Here is a 20018-nt window from a genome sequence, read left to right on the forward strand (position 1 = left end):
CCCCCCCAGCAAAGATGCCGTTTATTTATTGCAGGAATGGGCTGTAACGCGGTTATGTAACTGATCCGCAGGGTGGGGAAAGCTGCTCGGCAAGGTTACGGAGATTAATCCCTTTCAGAGCCTTAAAACCCTGCGTGGACGGACGTGCACATTGGCAACAACAACCAGTCTGTTCGCTCCATTCAGCCCCTAAAAACAAAAGAGAGGGAGTTTCAAAGAGACCACTGTTTGCAGACATTACCGTTACAGATTAGAATCATGTTTAAATAGTTAGATAACAGTTGTATCTACTGTCTGTATTTTTCAACAATGATAGCGATATTATTGATCGTGCCCCCCATTTGTTTACGTTTTGATCACGCCGTGTGCCTTTAAAAGGCAAAACTCTCGTCACGCGTATCAATGAACGTGTTTTTAGCGCCACCCGGTGGCCAGACGCAGCGACCGCACCACCTGAGCGCAAGACTCCCTTTTTGTCCCTCGCCCTTCTCCGTACCCTCCCCGCCCTCTGAGCTTCTTCCCAAGGCAAACACACGTGGATTCCCCACTCGCAGCCAGACAGAAACAATAACATGGCCAGCCAGGGGCTCGAGTACGACGGCTGCAATTTCTTCAGGCAGCGGCTGGTGTTGTCCTCGCTCAGCGGGAAGCGCGTGAGGATACGGAACATTCGCTCCAAAGACGACAGCCCGGGAGTCCGCGGTGAGTCGCGGCTTCGCCCCGCGTGTGGCGTCGCAGTTAGCGCGGCAGCTAACGTGCTAGCTGTTACGCAGTTGGGAGTGTTTCTTTTAATCACCGGCCGGTCACGTGGGCGAACGATAGGACGACAGTGTGTAAAATGCGAGATGAGTGATGTCTTACATCGCAGTGCAAAGTTACGTCTCCTGTCTTTATGACGAGGGACTCGTTTTAGCGTAGTTGTGTGAGTGAGGATCATCAGACGTTCCCACAGGACTTCATCCTCCTGTTTGAATCCACGTGTGTTTCATACTTGTGCTCCATCACTTGTTCCAGCCGACCTGTTGATTTGCAAACGCTTGGTAGACTTTGCTTCAACGTAACATTACTTTTGTCCCCAGATTCAGCTGTGGTAAATGTTTGGTTTGACCTAACTGAATGCATGTTTGTGCTGCTCTCTTCCAGATTTTGAGGCCAGCTTCATAAGGCTGTTAGACAAAGTGACAAATGGCTCCAGAATAGAGATTAACCAAACAGGTGAGTCTCATCATCAGGATAATACAATCTACTTGCAGAGGATTGTTGCTCAAAACCAGCAAACTGACACCTTCGATGTAAATAACCGGATTGTAGCAGATGTTGTTTAGTGTTTTTTTCATATTTTTCATCTCATTAACCCTTTTGCCGGTGGCACGGGTGTAGTAATGCTCAGCACCACCCTATGGACTCACCCCCCTGTCTCTCCACGTCCCCACAAGGTACCGTGCTGTTCTACCAGCCCGGCTTGCTGAACGGCGGCTCTGTGGAGCACGACTGCAACACGCAGCGCTCGGTGGGCTACTATCTGGAGGCCCTGCTCATGCTGGCTCCGTTCATGAAGACCCCTCTGAAGGCCACGCTGAGGGGCGTCACCAACGACCCCATTGACCCAACGGTGAGGACACGGCACACATAAATGCAACTGAGCCGTCCCAACTGTTCATTTTGACTTAGCAATTTGGCTCTGATTTGTTATGGACTCAAATCAGCGGGAGGAAACTTAAGCATGCGTCTGCAGAGAAAAATACACACTGTACTCTAGTGCACACATGCTTTAATGCAATTATGTCCTCTCAGATCAACACTTTCTGTGCCTGTACAGGCTGTAACACTGATGTCTACGGTCAGGGGCGTAGTCAGGTTATTGAATCACACACTCGTTTGTGCGCTGACTAGAGAAAGTGTTTTAAATTGAAACCATTGTGATTTTGGAGAGAGGCGACGTCCTGGGAAAACAACTGTACGAGCGCTGCCCGTGCCTACAGAAGCACGCTAACACTGTTTCTCCTGCAGGTCGACATGCTGAAGTCCACGGCCCTCCCTCTGATGAAGAAGTTCGGCATCGACGGAGAGGGCTTTGACCTGAAGGTGAGGACACAGAGGCGGCCCGTTCATGAGCATGGCGAAAAGCTTCAAATGCAGTGCTGCAACGTCACCGTCGCTCCGTCCCGTGTCTCTTCCGTTGCTGCTCCCTCAGGTGGTGAAGAGGGGCATGGCGCCCGGCGGGGGAGGAGAAGTGTTTTTCTCCTGTCCGGTCCGCAGGACCATCAAGCCTGTGCAGCTGACCGACCCGGGGAAGATCAAGAGGATCAGAGGAGTGGCGTATCCTTTTTCATCCTCTAATAATTAATGTGGTACAAACTGTCGGTTGAAAAGCCTTTTCGGTTCTGTTTTGTTGTCTAAACAAAGAAATAATGACACGTAAAAATGTTCCCATGTTTAATATCCTTAAGTCCGATGTGATCGCGTCAGATGTTTCCTCTAAAAGAAAAAGTTGATCTCAAACGGATAAAAGCTGCAAATCCTCACATTTGAGTTGCTAAATAACTAATCGCTGTGTCTTATTGAGAACGCCAGAAACTAAATGTTGTTTCTCACGTTTGTGTCATACGTGTTGTTGAAGTCCTTGACATCCTGAATCCAGATATTCAGTTCGAGTTTCTCCCCAGATGGCCAACAGGCTGGTGGAGTCGGCCAGAGGCGTTTTAAACCAGTTCATTCCAGACATCTACATCCACACAGACCACATGAAAGGAGCCCACTCCGGCAAGTGAGTGTCCTCGACACTAAGGGTTTAAAGTGTCATGTGTCCAGAGATGGACAGAGAGTGATGGATGTCGGGTGCCTGCAGGTCTCCAGGTTTCGGTCTGACTCTGGTAGCTGAGACGCTCAACGGCTCCTTCCTCAGCGCTGAGATGTCGTCGACGCCGCAGGGGCAGGGAGACCCCTCGCTGCCAGAGGACCTTGGCAGGAACTGTGCCATGCTGCTTTTGGAGGAGGTGTATCGGGTAAGTACCGCCGACGAAGCATACAGGACGTCCCGTGCACGTTGGTGGCGTCCTTTCAAGCACAGATGCAGATTTCAGTTGTTTCGATGTTTTTGTTTTGGTCCGGAAGGAAAGTTGAGTTGAATTAGAGGTTTAGTGGACTCACTGAAACCTGGAAAAATGCCACGTGTCTTTTTCTAGTTATTGGATGTTTTGTTACGGGGATGTATCTTCTTCTTCTCCTACTTCCATGTAGTACACGGATTTCACAGCGGAATTTAATCCGTTGCTTCTTGTACGCTGGCAGGTTGTACTCTGATGATTCTCTGCTTAAGTTGAACTCACTCATGTAAATAAGTTCCTCACCAGCCCTGCACACAGCAGCCGTGTTGTCACTGTGGTCACCGGATGAATCCAAATTCTTGGGGAATACCTGACAGACACAGTCAGGACACATTAGACTCCGAGCATGCGATACTGACACTTTGCCATTGTTTGCCTGCATTCTCCAGTAATGACTCCAGTCTGTCATTCTAACTGAGATACTGTTTATGGGCATAACCGCAATAATACAAATCTAAACTAAATGGCATTTCCTTTCAAATTAAATGTTGGGTTTATTCCACAATATGGCCTGTTTAATAAAGCCACCATGGCCATATGGTTCTCTATTGGAAAAGTATTTGCCTCGACTAAGACGAGGTTGCTTGTGCTGTCAGGACGTGCAATCTTTTGTAGAATGCCACATTTACACATTTTTGGCATAATGATTTGCTCAGCTGGAAGCTGCCAGCAGCAAACAACAACAACCTACAAGTTGACTATTAAAAAAAGAAAAAGACATGACACAAAAGTGTCTGTTTGAGGAGAAATGCCAATATGAGTTACCAACATTTGAAACATCAATTGAAGTCAGATATTTTTGCAGAGGTCAAAGGTCGGAGTGTTTCGGGTGAAAAGTGATTGTCTATTAAAATGATTTAGGGACAGAAAACAAGTTTAATGTCCCAGAAAAAGTCCCATTTTATGTCCATATCTCTTCCTGAGCCGCGTGTCCCCAAATGTGACTTACGCTAACAGCTGTAAGACTTGCATCTTAAAAAATATACACAGCAGGAGCAAACATAACTTCACACAGTCGAGTCATTCTTGTACAAATTCATCCGAATTTGTACAATTGGATCCAGTGAGTGTGTGTGTGTGTGTGTGTGTGTGAGTCGGGTTTTCCACGCGGCTCTTGCGCTCGGCCCCCTCGCAGGAAGCCATGTGAGTCCAGTTAGCTGGTCAGGCCACAGCTGATTAACGCTGAAACGGGAATATTGTTGGATGCGTCGGGAAGCTGACGCTCCACTCTGGCACAGTCGACGTTGGTGGAGTCCGGCTCAGACGGCTGCTCATGGACCGGTTTGTATTCAACTGGGGCTTTTAACGCGCCGCAGTGTGACTCTTGTGCTGGCATAGTTAACTTTTGAAAACTTGAGGGAGGAAAATAAATGAGCAGGATTCGCATTAAAGGGCATGTGCGCACTGTATCGTGCGACTTGTTTGTTTAACGGTTAATCAGTACCGTCTTCTTGTAGTAAACCAAAGCTACCCGATGGACATTTTGTTTTTGGAAGCCACATCAACACGGGACAGGAGCTGATGTAAGAGCTCCACGTTTATTTTTTATTATTGTAAATTTAAGCTATCTTTAAGAGTTTTTACTTGTATTGTTCTCGTTATGCTCAGCGCATATACAATGTGAGAAGTGTGTAAAATGTTTTTATCCCCTTGGATAGTATCGTGTTTCACAGGTTAACGCTGTGATGACACTTGAGCGTCTGCAGCCTCGTCTCTTCCTGTCTGTCCTCTAGAGGGGATTCAAGGGACTTTTCCACGAGGGCTCCCGCCCGCCCGCTTGGTGGCCGCTGGCCTCTCTGGAGACTTTAACTGTCGGGTGTTTTGGTCTGAAAAACATTCGTACTGAATCTAGCTGTCGGGTTCATGCAGTTTAGTTCTTTTTTTTTTTTGTCTTCTACTGGATAGAAGTTGCTCATTTTAAAAGGAACAAAAACAGAAACTTTTCAGGGAATCTATGAGTGTTTGACTTTCCGCAGCACAGAACAACGGCTCAAACAGGTACGGTGGCTCGGTCCCTTTGACAATAGTCGACTAAATGTGCGCTCCACTTTGGGGTTTTGTCCAACTTCAACATTTCTTTAACATTTCCACACGTTCAAGTAGATACTGTTTCTTGTGCTCAATGAACACTGCTGTTAGTCTTGGGTGTAGAAATATGACAAATTCCTTCATGTATCTAGACAGTTGGAAGGATACGTAGAAAACATAGTTCTAATAGCAATTAAGCCGATTCTCTTTGTGAATTACATGGTCAACCCATGTCAGAATGTGGAAGACCCATCAAGCCGCTGTGAAGCTCTTTCTGTTGGTTTGAAATGCTTCTTACAGCTCGTTTGGATCCCATTCACTCATCAGTGGAAAGCAGTGGGCAAAATCTGCCTCATTGGCACCAAAGAGAATTAAAAACAATGTCACCACAGTTTTGCCCGCGGCCTCTGATATGATCATCTTATTGAATCAAATCCCTGCTGCCACGTGCACACGCGCAGTGCATGAAACATATTTTGTTTACTAACTGGGGGACTGCGGAGGAGGGAAAGAGCTCACGGTCAGGACAATCCAGTGTTATGAAAGAAAAACATGTAGAACTAATAACATTAAATAGGTCATTATTGTTGCGTTTTCAGTTTTTTTTTTTTATGATTTGTACTTCATGATATTGAAATCTGAACTGAGAAAATGACTGTGGTACTAAATAATTTTGACACACTAGCGTACGTAAATATACTACATTTCATTATGTTCCAAATTGTGTCGTAGAGGTGAAAAACATGCTTTGGATTCTGACTATATTGTGCAAGCGCAGATGACTATCAGCGTTGGACCTGAGATAATCAATTCCTGGTCCAGGGGGGTTGCGGAGTTCGTTTTTAAAACGTTTCCGCCCCAAACTGTGTTTTTGTTGCTGAAAACAAACCGCCCCGCTGCTCTGTGTTTTTAGGGCGGCTGCGTGGACTCGTCCAATCAGAGCCTGGCGCTGCTGTTGATGACCCTCGGCCAACAGGACGTGTCGAAGGTCCTGCTGGGACCCCTCTCCCCGTACACGTAAGCGCTCATCACGCCGCCCTGCCCCGTTTATAAGTCACCACGCAGGTGCACTTTGTTATTCTTCTACTTGTCCAGTCTTGGCAAGTGAGTGTATTCCAAAGTTCTGGTGTCACAGTAGAGCATCCGATGCCGGTCAAATAAACAGCAGAGGAGATGCGCTGCTGTGTGCGCTTTGTTGCATTAGTGTTTGTTTAAGGATTTTCCCTGAAAAATACCGTTTGGCTGAAGCCTTTAACAAATTTGTACCTGAATTGAAAGTCCTTTTCTCCCAGAAGTCCTTTTCTTTGGGCTCTGCAGTCCACAATACAAGTGTTATTTCAGCCCAATTAGTCAAAAGAAATGGGCGATTAAAAAAAAAAAAGAATGTTGATTTGCAACGGGTAGAAACCTAACAAGCCTCCGTTAAAGTCGACAGACTTTGGGTCACCTGGTTTTCAAATATCTTACATGCTTGCACTATCATGGGACCGGAGCAGCTGTGTACTCACAGGGTCAATGTCAGTTCAGTGTGTGCGCTCATACAATACAGTTAAAGCAGAATGTTTTTTTGTTTTTTTTTAAATGCAACTGTTTGTCATCTCAAACCTGGAGAGAACTATGAACTGTCCATTTTCAGTTATCATGGTACCGGTGCTGTGTCTGTCTCGAGTACAGTACTATGATAACTGAAGATTGGCAGTGCCATCGCAATGCGCTGCTCTCATCACTCAGGTAATGCTGATGTTATAAGTGTTCAGTTGGACACCAACTAATCCAACAGTCACCAGAGATGAGGACCGGGGTCCTTTGACGTCATTCGGAGGACGGCATGGAGTAGAATGCTGTTGTGTAACATTTGTTGACCGCTCCAACTTCTTAATCGAAACTATTTTCTTTTCCCTCCCTGACTCCCTCTTCTCTCAGGATCGAGTTCCTCAGACACATTAGAGATTTCTTCCAGATCATGTTTAAGCTCGACGTTCAGAAGCCTTCAGAAGATGAAAGGAAAGGAGGGGAGAAGGTCCTGATGACCTGTGTGGGAGTCGGTTACAGCAACATAAACAAAACACTGAAATAAAACGTTTTTATTATATAAACATGTTTTGAATTCCTCATTCCACAAACAAATAGAATACATTATTTTTATTTAACATGAAATCCTGCTGTTGGTGTTACTGCTTGAATATAAATGTGGATTTTACAGTTGTCAGTTTATAACCTCAAATAAGACACTCAACCACATCTGGATGTGCACTTAAATGTTAATCCGTCTGCCCAGCGCAGTCAGGTGGAACATTACCGCATTCTGAAGCATTCCTAGAAGGTTAGTTCTAAACTACGTGTGCCGTTAGGAAGCTTTGCTTCAATTCTTCACTGGAGTTGGACTCCGTTAGCCGTCTTGGCCACAGAGACGCTTGAGGACTTCCCCGTAGCTGCCCGACACTTCACCCTTCACAAAGAAAAAACGGAAAATGGAGGTTAACTTTCTCCAAACCAGACAGTGACATTAAACCTAGCTGCACATTTCTGTCGCGGTGCACATGCTTCTCTGGGCGCGTTCGCTGACCTCTAGCTGGGAGTAGAGCGTGAATCCAAACAGCTTCTTATATTCCGCCCTGATGTCCAGCAGGTCGATCTCTGAGCGACTCACCAGTATCCTGGTCAGAGTGGACTCGTCGGTCCCCGCACCCTGCACAAAAAGGGAGAACGTTTGTGTACAAAAGGTGCAGATAAATAAACACTCCCATGCGTTTAATTCTGTGGTGTCACATGTTTTGAGTCTTGTGCTTTAGTGCCTGCTGACAGTGTAACCAATGGTCCACGTGTAGCCAAAGAGGCCGCAGTTAAACGTGGGCTTAACATTCCTTTCCGCGCCACTAGTGACAAATGTAAATGTCTGGTGGGCCTTTTTTTTTTTTAAAGGACGGGATGCCACGAAACAATGTGTGGCTTTGTCGGGTTCATGACACAGACGGACGTGTCGTTTACCTTCATGCTTTTGAAAATCCGCTCAGCCAGGTAGGCAGGAACATTCTTCACACACTTAACTAGACCAAATTAAAAAAAAAAAAAAAAAAAAAAGTTATGAAAGAAGTTTTCAAACGGGGCCGACAACATGCAGCTTTATTCTCACCAACAGCCACCAGCAGATCCTCCAGCGCTCCAGACATCTCACCCTCAATGCTCTCCTGAAGAGTCTTCTTACTAATAGTCTTGTACTCTACCAGAGCTGAAACACAGCGGGGAGGAGAATGCAACCGTTGGTGATCAGATGCCGGCTCAAAAACACAAATGTGGCAGTGAACTCTAGAAAAGCGTTGAATGCATCGCTGTGTGTTTGTGCGCTACCCTTTCCTGTGCCATCAATTCTAATCTTACTTTTGTTTATGACCAAAATACACCAGGCTCAGTTGTACATTGTGTATATCAGCAACATATCTGGCAATTGGCACTGTGACCTGCTGAGGTTAGCGTTTAGCTTAAGCCACCGTTGTGGAACCTCGCAGTTTGGTTTCACAAGCATCCACGGAAACAAACGAGGTGAACCCACTCTGACGAAGCTGCGGAACGCTCCTGTGGCACAAGATGTCAATAAACTTTGCCTCGTCGGTTCCCCACTTCTTCTCCCCCGCTTCATACAGCGCCTGGGTGGGATGGGGAGTGAAAACACATACATCTTTAGACCATGCATGCAGCTTGGTGAAGGAAAAGTGCATAAATTAGTGTTTACTTCACATTGAGGAAATTGCAAATCCAAGCTAAGCATGTCAAAATAACAGAAGATCCATCTGAGTAACTAAACGGCTCTGAGGGGACACATTTCATTACATCCACAGAACAGTGGTGAGTGAGCGGTGGACGTACCTTAGCGTCGGCTTTAGCTTTGGCAGCATCCACATTGGTGCTCTCGTCTCTTTTCCCCTGTGACCAACAGAATATATGAAACCTTAGATTTTCCTCAGGCTGTAAGTAGACTACTTGTCATTGCATATTTGTACAGATTGGATAGAAAGGTTCACACCCGTCTAGCTGCAATAAATGCAATGCTTTAAGCCTGATTCAGATTTGTTGAGAATGGGTTCATTATTCAAATGCAACGTGCGGTACCTCGGCCAAGATGAGCAGCGCTTTGCCGTAATCGCCAGATACCTCCGACTGAAGATCATGAACCACCGATTTTCCAGTTTCTTGAATGAAACCACAATACAAACCATTTCAAAACCGTATGAAGACCAATTGCCAACGTTTTCACGCAATAAATCAGTCACGCTCTAATCTGAAATTCCAAACACTTTGTGCTGAAGACGCTCACCTGCCAGGTATGCGTCAGATAAGGCTTTGATCTGGCCGTTGGATCTCGAGGCAAAGATTTCCGTCAGCGTGCTCTCGGTAGTTCCCGCTCCCTGTACAAGAGTGGAGGAAAAATGTTATGAATCCAAGCAAATCTGTAACGAATGAAGTCCGGTTGCACTAAGCTCGTAGTTCCAATGTACACCATTTGCTCCCTTGGAAATAGCTTTACTTATTAGTGGCTAATACCCCATGGAGTCAATCCGACGCAGCCTCACCTTGATGGCTCGGATGACTTCCTGGGAGTCGTAGGCGCCGGGAGGGGTTACCAAGGCAACCAACACGTCCTCAAAGTCACCGTGGGTGTCGCCCTTCAGGTCAGCGACTAGTTTCTGATGGAGGAGGGTTGACGACACGCATTTCTTTTGTGCATGTGGTTGAAACACTCAGAACTAGTATTTAAAAGTCTAGTAATTTACCCGGCCTGTGGCCTTCTCATAGGCCTGAGCAATAAGCTGACGCTGAGCGTTACTCCTTTGGGTCAACACCTCGACCAGTGTCTTTTCTGTCGTGCCTAAAGAGAAGAGACAGAGCAAACGGGCTCACCTCTACCACCGTATGCAAACATCTATACTTGTTCCTCCAGCAGATGAAGTAGCACATTCTGTCGAATACGAGTGAAGTGCTTTGCATGTCGGTCTGATATAGTAGAGGTCAGATATTGGTGAATCGTTAACTTACCGAGGCCCTCTATGGCTTTCCTTAGTGCAGACACATCCTCTTCCACCTTGAAGTTGGCCTTGTCCTTCATGGTCCCTTTGGTGTTGGACTAAGGAACAGAAAGGCACCAAAAAGCTCACACACAACGACCACGTCTGCACGTTTCAAAACGTAAGGTGTATTAATCGTTTTGTGTTTTATGGGTTAAGCGTTCCTAACGGATTTGTCACTATCCATCCAAGCAATCGCATTTTCCTGTAAGCATGATCATCAACACAATCTTGAGAACTAGAAGGCGAGAGTGTGTTGGACTTACTGTGACGGTCAGTGAGGAGGGGGAGTCTAAGAGCAGGTCCAAGTCATCCTACAACACAAAGAAGGGGCCTTAGTTATCAACGGCATTGTCGGCCTAAAAATTCTGATCTTTAAGTACAAGTACTCACCCAAACAGACATTGTGGTGGTTGAGGTCTTTAACTAGGGAGATTAAAAAGAAGCGTTTTGAACCAAAAACGAGAGAACGGAAATGGGCGTCCGTTTTCGTTGCGCAAATACGACAAAATGTATGTTTGTTTTCCTGTAAAGATCGAGATCTGAGACCAAAACTCAATAGAAGGAAAGAACATGGTTTACTCTTACAAATAAAATGGTTCTAGATTTGCATTCCAGAAGCTGAAGTAATTTTCTTTGGAACACAGTATTTGATCTTCAGCTCAGGAATGTGTGACAAATAATGATGTAGGTTAATTGTTCTTAATGTTTACGAAGAAAAAGTATCCATTTAATATAGAATTGTCATGCATTACATTGTGATCCACAAATACTGCCGGTTTCTTTAGGGTATGTTTGGTTTAAATACAAGTAAAATGATGTATACTATGGAACCATACACATCAAATGAAATAAACAGCACTAAATACATCTAACACCAAACTGTTCAACTGAATTAAATCTATGGTTTAAATACAGTATTCTACTGGTAGACATGTTGAAAACCCCATGTTGCCTATTGGTCCCAGTCTGGATGATTATTTGTATTCAATAATTAACGTTTCTTAAGTTACCATGAATTATGCTTCCTTCATAGACGAACTAGCAGACAACGTTATACTGCGTTGACTTTTAATGTGAAAATGTACTTCCGGTTTTGCTGTTGAACAAAAAAAAAAAGGGAGGATATTTTCCAACTGTCGTTTAAACAGTAAAAATTGTTAAAAAGGTGCACGGACCCAACTCAACTAGGCTTTTAAATGTCTGATGCGTTCAGGTTGACTAAGCGGTCACGTGTAACTAGAACTTCACCAAATGAATGATGTCATGATGTCGTTATGATGCCGACCGCTGCATTTTCTCGAGGAGTAAATCACGACAAAACGTGAACATCCACACAGATAAAAAGGTATTTTTCCGCTTACCTCAGAAGGAGAAAAAGCTTGATGTCACGAGGAGTTTCACAGTATCCAGAACTCGCCACACCTTTCTCCCGAAGCGGAACAGGCAACGCCCATTAGTGGCGAGAGGAAGTAGAATCACTGAGGCAAACTCCTCCTCGCTGACACACAGCACCAACTACACTGCTCAAAGAAATACAAATAAAGGGACAATCTTTTATCAGGGTGCGCCATGGATTCAATTGCACTAATAACAGAGGGGGTTGTTGATCTGTTTCAGCTGCGTTGGTGGTGATGGAATTGATGAATCAGCTGCACTAGAGCGGCAACAATGAGACGACCCACAAGTTTCTCCCTTTTGATCTCGTTTACTAGTTTTCCAGTAATTAGCACTACTGGGAGCATGAGGCAATTTTTTAAAAAAGTTGCACAGATTTTCCAACCCCTCCAGGATTGCACACCCACGCATGCTGTTGCAAGGAGATGTGACGCGTTTCCCAGCACAATCTCCAGAACATAGAGGAGGTTCCAAGTGACAGGAGAGCCTGATAGGGCCATGGAGGGTCCTCAACCCATCGGCAGCACCGATATCTGCTGCTTTGTGCGGGGAGGAACAGGTTGAGCACTGCCCGAGCCCTACAGAATGACCTCCATCACTGGTGTGAATGTCTCTGCCCAAACAATCAGAAACAGACGTCATGAGTTAGTCCTCAGGACGTGACGTGAGCTCCATCCTTCTGCTGACTGCAACATCAATCAGCATGACCCGTCAGGTGGCGGCTCAGTGATGGTCTGGGGAGGCATATCCATGGAGGGACGCACAGACCTCTACAGGCTAGAGAACGATAGTCTGACTGCCACTGGATATCGGGAGGAAACCCATAGTCAGAACCTACGCTGGTGCAGCAGGTTCCGGGTTCCTCCTGAGGCACAACAATGCCTGGCCTCATGTGGCAACAGTACGGAGGCAGTACCTGGAGGATGAAGGAATTGATTCCATTGAATGGCCCTTATGATCACCTGACCTAAACCTGATAGAACGCCTCTGGGACATTATGTTTCTGTCCATCGGATGCCAGCATGTTGCTCCTCAGACTTCACAGGAGCTCACTGATGCCCTTAGAATGACCTGGGAGGACATCACAAGACATCATCCATCATCTCATTAGGAGCATGCATATGACATTGTCAAGCATGCATGCAAGCATGTACACAAGATATCTTTTTGAGAAGAATTTTATGTTGCAGGAATTTAATTTGGGCAAAATTGACTAGCATGCCACACCATTTTCTCACTTTGATTTCTATAAAATGAATAAAAATTAAGCCCTGAAACGTTTACTTATATTAACATTAAACTGTCCATATCAGTAATCAACATGTTTTTTTTATTTTTTAGATTTGATGTATTTGTGGAGCAGTGTGTTTGAATCCGGTTGATTGTATTACACGGACACAGGAGGCCGGAATGTGTGCCTCATCGCATTAACTCAACCCTGTTTGCACAACAATCAGCGCACCCTCACGAACAAATATGCATCCTAGCTGCTGAAGACAATCTGCGGAAGCCATTATATTACAGTAGTGACCCGACGAGTAATTAACCACAGTGGGTCCAAAGTCGCGTTTGCTCTTAAGGTTGGGGCAAGGACATGAGTCAGAAAAGAGGAACGCAAGTTGAGATAGAATTTAAAAAAAAGTTTCCAATCAACCAAACGCTTTGTAACATTATCAAAGTAACTGCAAGTTGTTCTACAAGTAACTACAGTTTTCATTTCAGTTATCACAACTGACATCGTGTGGTAACTTGTAGGTATTACAGATGAAGTTGCCTGAGACGGTTTTGCCTATATACTGTTCAACTCGTTAAGGTTTGTGTACGCTAATGTACGCAAATTGTAAAATATGTTATAACATAGTCTCATGCTAAACAAGTGATAAGTGTCTGTATTGAAGTTCAACATGTGAAAAGCAGAAAGGTGTGAAGTTTTCACTCGCAGCTGTATCTGAAGAGCTTTCACACAAAGGCTCGGAAAAAGGAAACTGTTACCCCATCTTCAACTTTCACTCGAGGGGTCTCACCTGCTTTGTAAGGGTCATAACCTGGCTCAATATGTATTGATGCAAGTTTCATAACCTAGTTTCATATCTCACCTGGTTCGCAAGTTTTATATCTGCCATCTCCCTATATGGGCTAGTGGTTTAGGATTCGGCGCCGCTGCGGGCCTCCTGCCACTGAGGATGACCTTATTATGTGTGTATACAAGCTCGGCGTTTTGACTGCTCGGAGACGCCTTCTCCACAGAGCACTGTAATACGTGCGAGTGTATTTGACCTCCTGCTTGCAAGCAATAAATTGACTTTTACAACTTTGCTCATTCATCAAGTTTTTATTAAATCTAGAAACGAATTATTCTCTTTTTCCAAACTAGTTTTATTGAAATATTCCACAACAAAATTCATCAGGTGATATTCTTGAATTCGAACATTAGGTAAAAAATGACATGGTCATCGAGGCACACGACTAAAATATATACTAATGTGGCAAGCGTGAGGTGGGGTAGGAACTACCCCAATAATCTATGTTTTTAACTAGGGGAAGAAGAAAGAAACTAAAGGAAACCAGCAACGCCACCCTGGGAGAAATCACCCAGGGAAAAGAAAGAAATCTATGAATAAGGTAAATTACTAAATCTAAACAAAAGGACAACACAAGTTCGTTACACTGAGCAGGCGAGAGACGTGTTTCCAAAAGCATATACAACAGTTTATTGGGCACAATTCAAATCTAAAAAAAAGTTATCCTATTTGTATAAATTATCATGTATTCCAGGGCTGGGGCATTTGTGCTCAAGGTGAGTGAGGGGTGGGAGTATAAACTTAAAATGGGAGCACCACAATCCAAAATTAACACTCCAAACACACAAGGGCAAAGCAAAACAAAGGAGGGGAGTGAATAAGACACTACACACGAAGGGACACCATCACCAAACAGGATCACCAGTGAGGCCCTCAGCACCTGGAATCACAAAGATGGACAGTTAATGGGAGACTGAAAATAAATTCAACAACAATAGAGATCCAATACAAATCAAAAAGAAAGGAAAATATCAAAACAGGTTACAGTTTGAACTCAAAGAACTAAACCATCAAATAATCAAAAATAGCTACAAAAATAATAAAGAAAAATCTCCCTTGCCATCCACCTCCTATTTCAGGCAGCTAAAACATGAAAACATAATACAATAGGCATAAAAATGCGGACAACGGGATTTCCACACCCGAACGCAGCAGCAGGCAATGTCCGTAAAAAGTGTGGGTTTTATCCCCACACAAAGCAGCAGCAGTCCAAAACGGGTCAGGACAGTCGGGACCTCAGCGTGGCATAGCTCCGGGACAGAACGAGCAAACACGCAGTCCGACCTGCCAGCGCCTGCACATAAACGCAAGTTTATTACGGTGCCGACTAGATCGCCGACGCGCAATAGACTGCAACGTACCTGCACGGTGGAACAATTTGCACAACCCTGCAGAGAGTGCCGAGCGTCTGCCGAACCTGCAGCCAGGTAAACCCGGAAGGGGGAGGTGCGTATCAGCTGTCAGAGAGCGAGCAGATCTACAGGTCTCTCCTTATATAATAAATTAAAGGGGGACAATACTGCGAGTGGGCGGAGCCACTGGAAAAGCAGTCATCCTGCTACAATCTACCCCCACTCTTTGTATCGCCGTCCCGACGATAAACTAAATGCGTGCTTAACTCCAGGGTCTAAAGAGTGCAGTAACTAAGTGTGATACGGGGCGTTCGGAAATTGCAGCCCCCGATGCCAAGTCCCCCACTGGCCTTGGAATGCGGTGGACATTAGGATGGTGGCCAGCAGTTGACCGCGTTGACCTCCGGGGTGGCAAGTTAATGGGGTCAGAGGAGCTGGTGAACGGAGCAACTGGGGATGCAGATGGCAGGTCTGGATTCAGAACAGGGGGCACTGATGGACCTGGCACAGTGGGATCCATGTTAGGTCGATGGTGTAGTTGTTGAGGAGCGGTTTCAGTCTCGGCCCGTGCCCGAGTGGCTGGAAAGGTGGGGAGGGGAGCAGTCCTAGGGACCAGGAACAACAAGTCACCATCACAGGAGGACTCAGAGACTGGGCTGTCAGGGGGCGGTGCATGACTGGCCACCGCATGGTCAGGGGGCTCTGCTCCAACCACCGCCTTCAACAAGGTACGGTGAACATGCTTTACTTTAGACAGATCATCCTTTGGGGCTATTGTGTAGACAGCGCCTCCTTCCTTTGGTGCTTTGAGGACTGAATACACTGTCGAGCTCCAGCGGTCTTTCATCCGGTGACGCCCCCTGGTACTCAAGTCGCGCAGGAAGACTGACTGACCTTCTTTCAGTGGTTCACCTCTGAGGTGCTGATCATGCGCCGTCTTTCTGCGCTCCGCTGCAGTCTTCATGCATTCTCTTGCACCATCAAACGCAATCTGCAACCGGGCCTGATGCTCTTGGATCCATTCATGAACACCTCCACTGACAGGGTCCTGGACTCTGGCCAACAGGAAATCGATGGGGAGTCTGGGCTCCTGACCAAACATTAAAAAGAATGGTGATTCGCCAGTGGTTTGATGGGGAGTGGTGTTGTAAGAATAAAGGACTTGTGGGAGGCAAGAGGTCCAGTCTCTTTTTCGGGATGGAGGCAGTGTGCGGAGGAGGTTATGGAGAGTTCGATTAAATCTTTCACACTGACCATTGCCAGCTGGGTGATATGGAGTGGTGCGAGATTTTTGGATGCCATAAAGACTGCAAAGTTGCTGGATAAGTGCACTCTCGAAGTTGCGTCCCTGATCCGAATGTATCCTTGCAGGAACCCCAAACTTCGAAAACCACTCCACCACCAAAACATGGGCTACAGTAGAAGCATGTTGATCACGGGTGGGGATGGCGAGCGTATATTTACTGAAGATGTCTGTCATCACCAAGACATTTTCCATGCCATTTTGAGCGGGCTCCAGCAGGGTGTAATCAATGGCGAGGATCTCATTTGGTCTTGCTGCAAAAAGGTGTCCCATGGGATTCCTGGCAGCAGGCTGACGGTCCTTGGCAACTTGACACCGCTCACAAGCTTGGCACCACTGTGCGACCTTTGTTGACATACCCGGCCAATAACACCTGGATCGTAGAAGAGCGAGGGTCCGTTCCACACCCTGATGGCCATGTTCTTGGTGAACCTGTGTCAACACTTCAGGAACTAAAACTGCAGGCAGGAGCAGCTGGAGGATGGGCTCAGCTCCATCAGGGCGCAAGGTCTGCCGATACAGGATGTCGCCCCGCTTAACCAGCCGGCCCCATTGACGCAGCAGGATCAATGCGGGAGGTGAGAGCTCTTGTCGCTCTGCGTAACTGGGACGCCGTCCTTCCTCCCAGTACCTCTGGACTTCCCGAATGACCGAATCAGCCTGCTGCAGGTTGTGGATGTCGTCAGGGGTTCTCTCAGGTAAAACAGTCACAGTTGCTTGTGTCACGACCGTTTTATTCACTTTTAGGACCTGCTGGAGTGGTTCCGGGAGTGGTGTGCCAGGGAGCATGGCCGTCATATCTAATGGGCCAGGCGGATGCTGACGGGACAAAGCATCCGCATTTCGGTTGCTTCTGCCGGAACGGTACTTGATCTCGAAGTCGAAAGAGGCCAACTGAGCTGCCCAGCGCTGTTCCGTGGCGCCAAGCTTAGCAGTCGCCAAATGACTGAGTGGATTATTGTCCGTGTAGACTATGCAGCGGTGGCCCAACAGATACTCTCGGAACTTTTCGGTCATAGCCCACTTTAGGGCTAAAAACTCCAGCTTCATGGAACTATAGTTTGCCATATTACGCTCGGTGGGCTTCAGTCCGCGGCTGGCATAAGCTATGGGCCTCACCTTGCCGTTTTGCTCTTGTGATAACACTGCACCCAACCCACCATAACTGGCGTCAACCTCGAGGATGAAGGGCAGTGAAAAGTCTGCGTAAGCAAGCACAGGGGCATTAGTGAGCTTGGTCTTAAGTGTCTCAAAACAGTCTTTAAGCTCCTCTTTCCAGTGCTCAGGGCTCAGCTGTGGGGACCGCTGGACCCGTCTAGACTTTGTGCCTCCAAGCTCAGCAATCAGTCGGTGGAGGGGGGCTGCCAGCGTTGCAAAGCCCTCCACGAAGCGGCGATAGTAGCTTGCGAAACCCAGGAAAGACCGAAGCTCAGAGACCGTCTGGGGAGGCTGCCACTTTGCCACGGCCTCTATTTTGGATGGGTCCGTGGCGACACCGTTGGCCGATATAATGTGGCCGAGATACCGCACCTCTGGCTGAAAAAAGGTGCATTTGGAGAGCTTGGCCTTGAGTCTCTCCTGTTTCAGACGGGCTAGTACCACGTCAAGTCGCTGAAGATGCTGCTCTACAGTAGAAGAGAAAACAACAATGTCATCTAGGTATAAAAGCAGAGACAGACCTTGTTCATCGCCAAAGATCCTCTGCATTAATCTTTGAAAAGTGCCAGGTGCATTACAGAGTCCGAATGGCATACGGTTCCACTCAAACAGGCCGAATGGTGTACAAAACGCCGTCTTCGGTCGGTCCTTCTCCGTGACCTCAACCTGGTTGTACCCACTGGCCAGGTCCATGGTAGAGAACCAGCGTGCACCCGTCAAGGCATCCAATGATTCTTCAATGCGTGGCAGCGGGAACGCATCTTTCCTGGTCTTGGCATTTAGTTGCCGGTAATCGACACACATACGCAGGCTCCCATCCTTCTTCTTTACAAGCACAATGGGGGAGGCATAGGGGCTACAACTCTCTCTAATTACCTGAGCAGAAAGAAGCTGATTAATGTGGTCTTTGACAGCCTCATAATCAGAAGGGGATACACGCCTGTAGCGTTGCGTGACTGGGGTCTCGTCTAACAGAGGAATGTCATGAGAGATGAGGTTAGTGCAGCCTAAATCACCGTCATGAGTAGAGAAAATAGGACTGTACTTTCTAAGGAGAGACCTCACCTGACCTTGCTCTTCAGGGGAAAGAGAAGACAGATCTAAACCCTCAATCTGGTCTGGCACGGTAGGTAAGGCGGTGTGAGAAGCTACAATGGCTACAGTGGATGGGACCTCTGCGATTCCTGCAGGGAGGCTGACAACACTCACTTTTTGTAAAGTGCCAAGAACAGTGCGTGGGTACAGCAGTACTTCTATAGAGCCAACGTTTACAATGGGTATGTATGCTGTACCTCTAACTACCCTCACCACAGATGGAGAAGCCAACAAACCTGCAGGTAAACCGGAGTCAAGGGGCTCAAACAACACTGTGCTATCGGTACCCTGCCCTGAGCAAGTAGCTGCGACTATCTGCATCACACCACCTGCAATACGACAGGCACGCCTACCTCTGACCTTTGCCTTCCCAGACAGCTCCTGGGAGGTCTGCGTGGTCACCTGATGGTACTCCTGTAATGCCTGCGTGACAGGTTGTGGGGCCTGCGTGACAGAGGGCAGATTAAACAGGGACAAACCGTGCTGCACAAAGAGCTCTTGATAACATTTCTGGATCACGTTCATTCCCAACACACCAGGGGCCTGAAGAGAAGCATTACCAGGGGGGTCTTTTACCACCAAGATACCACACAGTGAAACTAGTTTACCGCACAACTCAACATCGAGTTCCAAATAACCCAGGTATGGGGTGCTCAAACCATTAGCTGCCCTTAGCTGTAACCAGCTACAGGCTTTGAGCCGCTCCTGACCCCAAGGTTCAAAATGTTTTTGAAAGAAGCTTTCTGTAACAGTAGAAACCATAGAGCCGGTGTCAATCAAACATGGCACCTTGACTCCTCCCATGAGAACCTCTAAATAGGGACAGGACGACACCAGTCTGGGGCCTTGAGCTAGCCCACCAGACACAGGGCGTGAGCCATGAGGGGCCCCACCTAAACTGTGGCTCTGCAGTTTGGTGGGTGCTAGTTTTCCGGAGCCGTGCTGGGTTCTGCCTGCCTAGCAGACGGCCTGGAATCTGGTGAAGAAAACTGGGGGCGGGAATTGCGCACACCGTCACAGTCTCTCGCAAAATGGCCTGGTCTCTGACAGCGATGACACACTCTGGGCCCACGATGCGCTGTATGACTACCAGCATGAGGGCGCTGCATATGAGCGAGGGTCTGGGTTAAATGGTTGAGCTGCTCTTGTTGCAGCCCCAACATTTCCTTCAACTCTACCATTTCTGAGGACGGAGGGACACATACAACAGAATGAGCACCCTGAACTCCATACTGAATGCCACTGATGGAAGGGACGGAGTTACTGCGGCCTCTGAAGGTGCTGGGCAGACCTTCACGCTCCCACCTAATGGCTTCCCCTCTGACGTCGAGCAAGGTAGCTGCAGGTTGATGACGAACAAACTGTTTAAGCTCTCGCCTCAGGGTGCTGTCTAAGACCTGCTCAACAAACTGATCCCGCAACAGACTATCTGTATT

The 20018-nt window shown here is 46.9% G+C and overlaps 2 protein-coding genes across 3 annotated transcripts; one reads left to right on the plus strand and one right to left on the minus strand.

Moving 5' to 3' along the window:
- The first annotated feature begins 180 nt into the window (after positions 1-180).
- rcl1 (RNA terminal phosphate cyclase-like 1) lies at positions 181-7231 on the plus strand. Its single transcript, XM_040198429.2, has 9 exons — positions 181-702; positions 1144-1215; positions 1437-1612; positions 2011-2085; positions 2195-2319; positions 2642-2767; positions 2849-3005; positions 6049-6152; positions 7059-7231. The coding sequence occupies exons 1-9, from the start codon at positions 573-575 to the stop codon at positions 7210-7212; spliced, it is 1119 nt and encodes a 372-aa protein (XP_040054363.2). The 5' UTR covers positions 181-572; the 3' UTR covers positions 7213-7231.
- anxa3b (annexin A3b) lies at positions 7205-11854 on the minus strand. 2 transcript variants are annotated; one of them, XM_040198446.2, is made up of 14 exons: positions 11560-11854; positions 10589-10621; positions 10462-10509; positions 10167-10254; positions 9905-9999; positions 9704-9817; positions 9448-9538; positions 9243-9322; positions 9000-9056; positions 8686-8779; positions 8269-8364; positions 8124-8182; positions 7702-7824; positions 7205-7584 (listed from the first exon to the last, which is right to left on the minus strand). In XM_040198446.2, the coding sequence occupies exons 2-14, from the start codon at positions 10598-10600 to the stop codon at positions 7525-7527; spliced, it is 1017 nt and encodes a 338-aa protein (XP_040054380.2). In that variant the 5' UTR covers positions 10601-10621; positions 11560-11854; the 3' UTR covers positions 7205-7524. The 2 variants fall into 2 exon arrangements, with proteins under 2 accessions (XP_040054380.2, XP_077944046.1); XM_078087920.1 differs by lacking the exon at positions 10589-10621 and having other exon boundaries at positions 11560-11714.
- Positions 11855-20018: the final 8164 nt, after the last annotated feature.

This window comes from Gasterosteus aculeatus, chromosome 14 (assembly GCF_964276395.1).
Source record: "Gasterosteus aculeatus chromosome 14, fGasAcu3.hap1.1, whole genome shotgun sequence".
In the NCBI taxonomy this organism is placed as follows: domain Eukaryota; kingdom Metazoa; phylum Chordata; class Actinopteri; order Perciformes; family Gasterosteidae; genus Gasterosteus; species Gasterosteus aculeatus.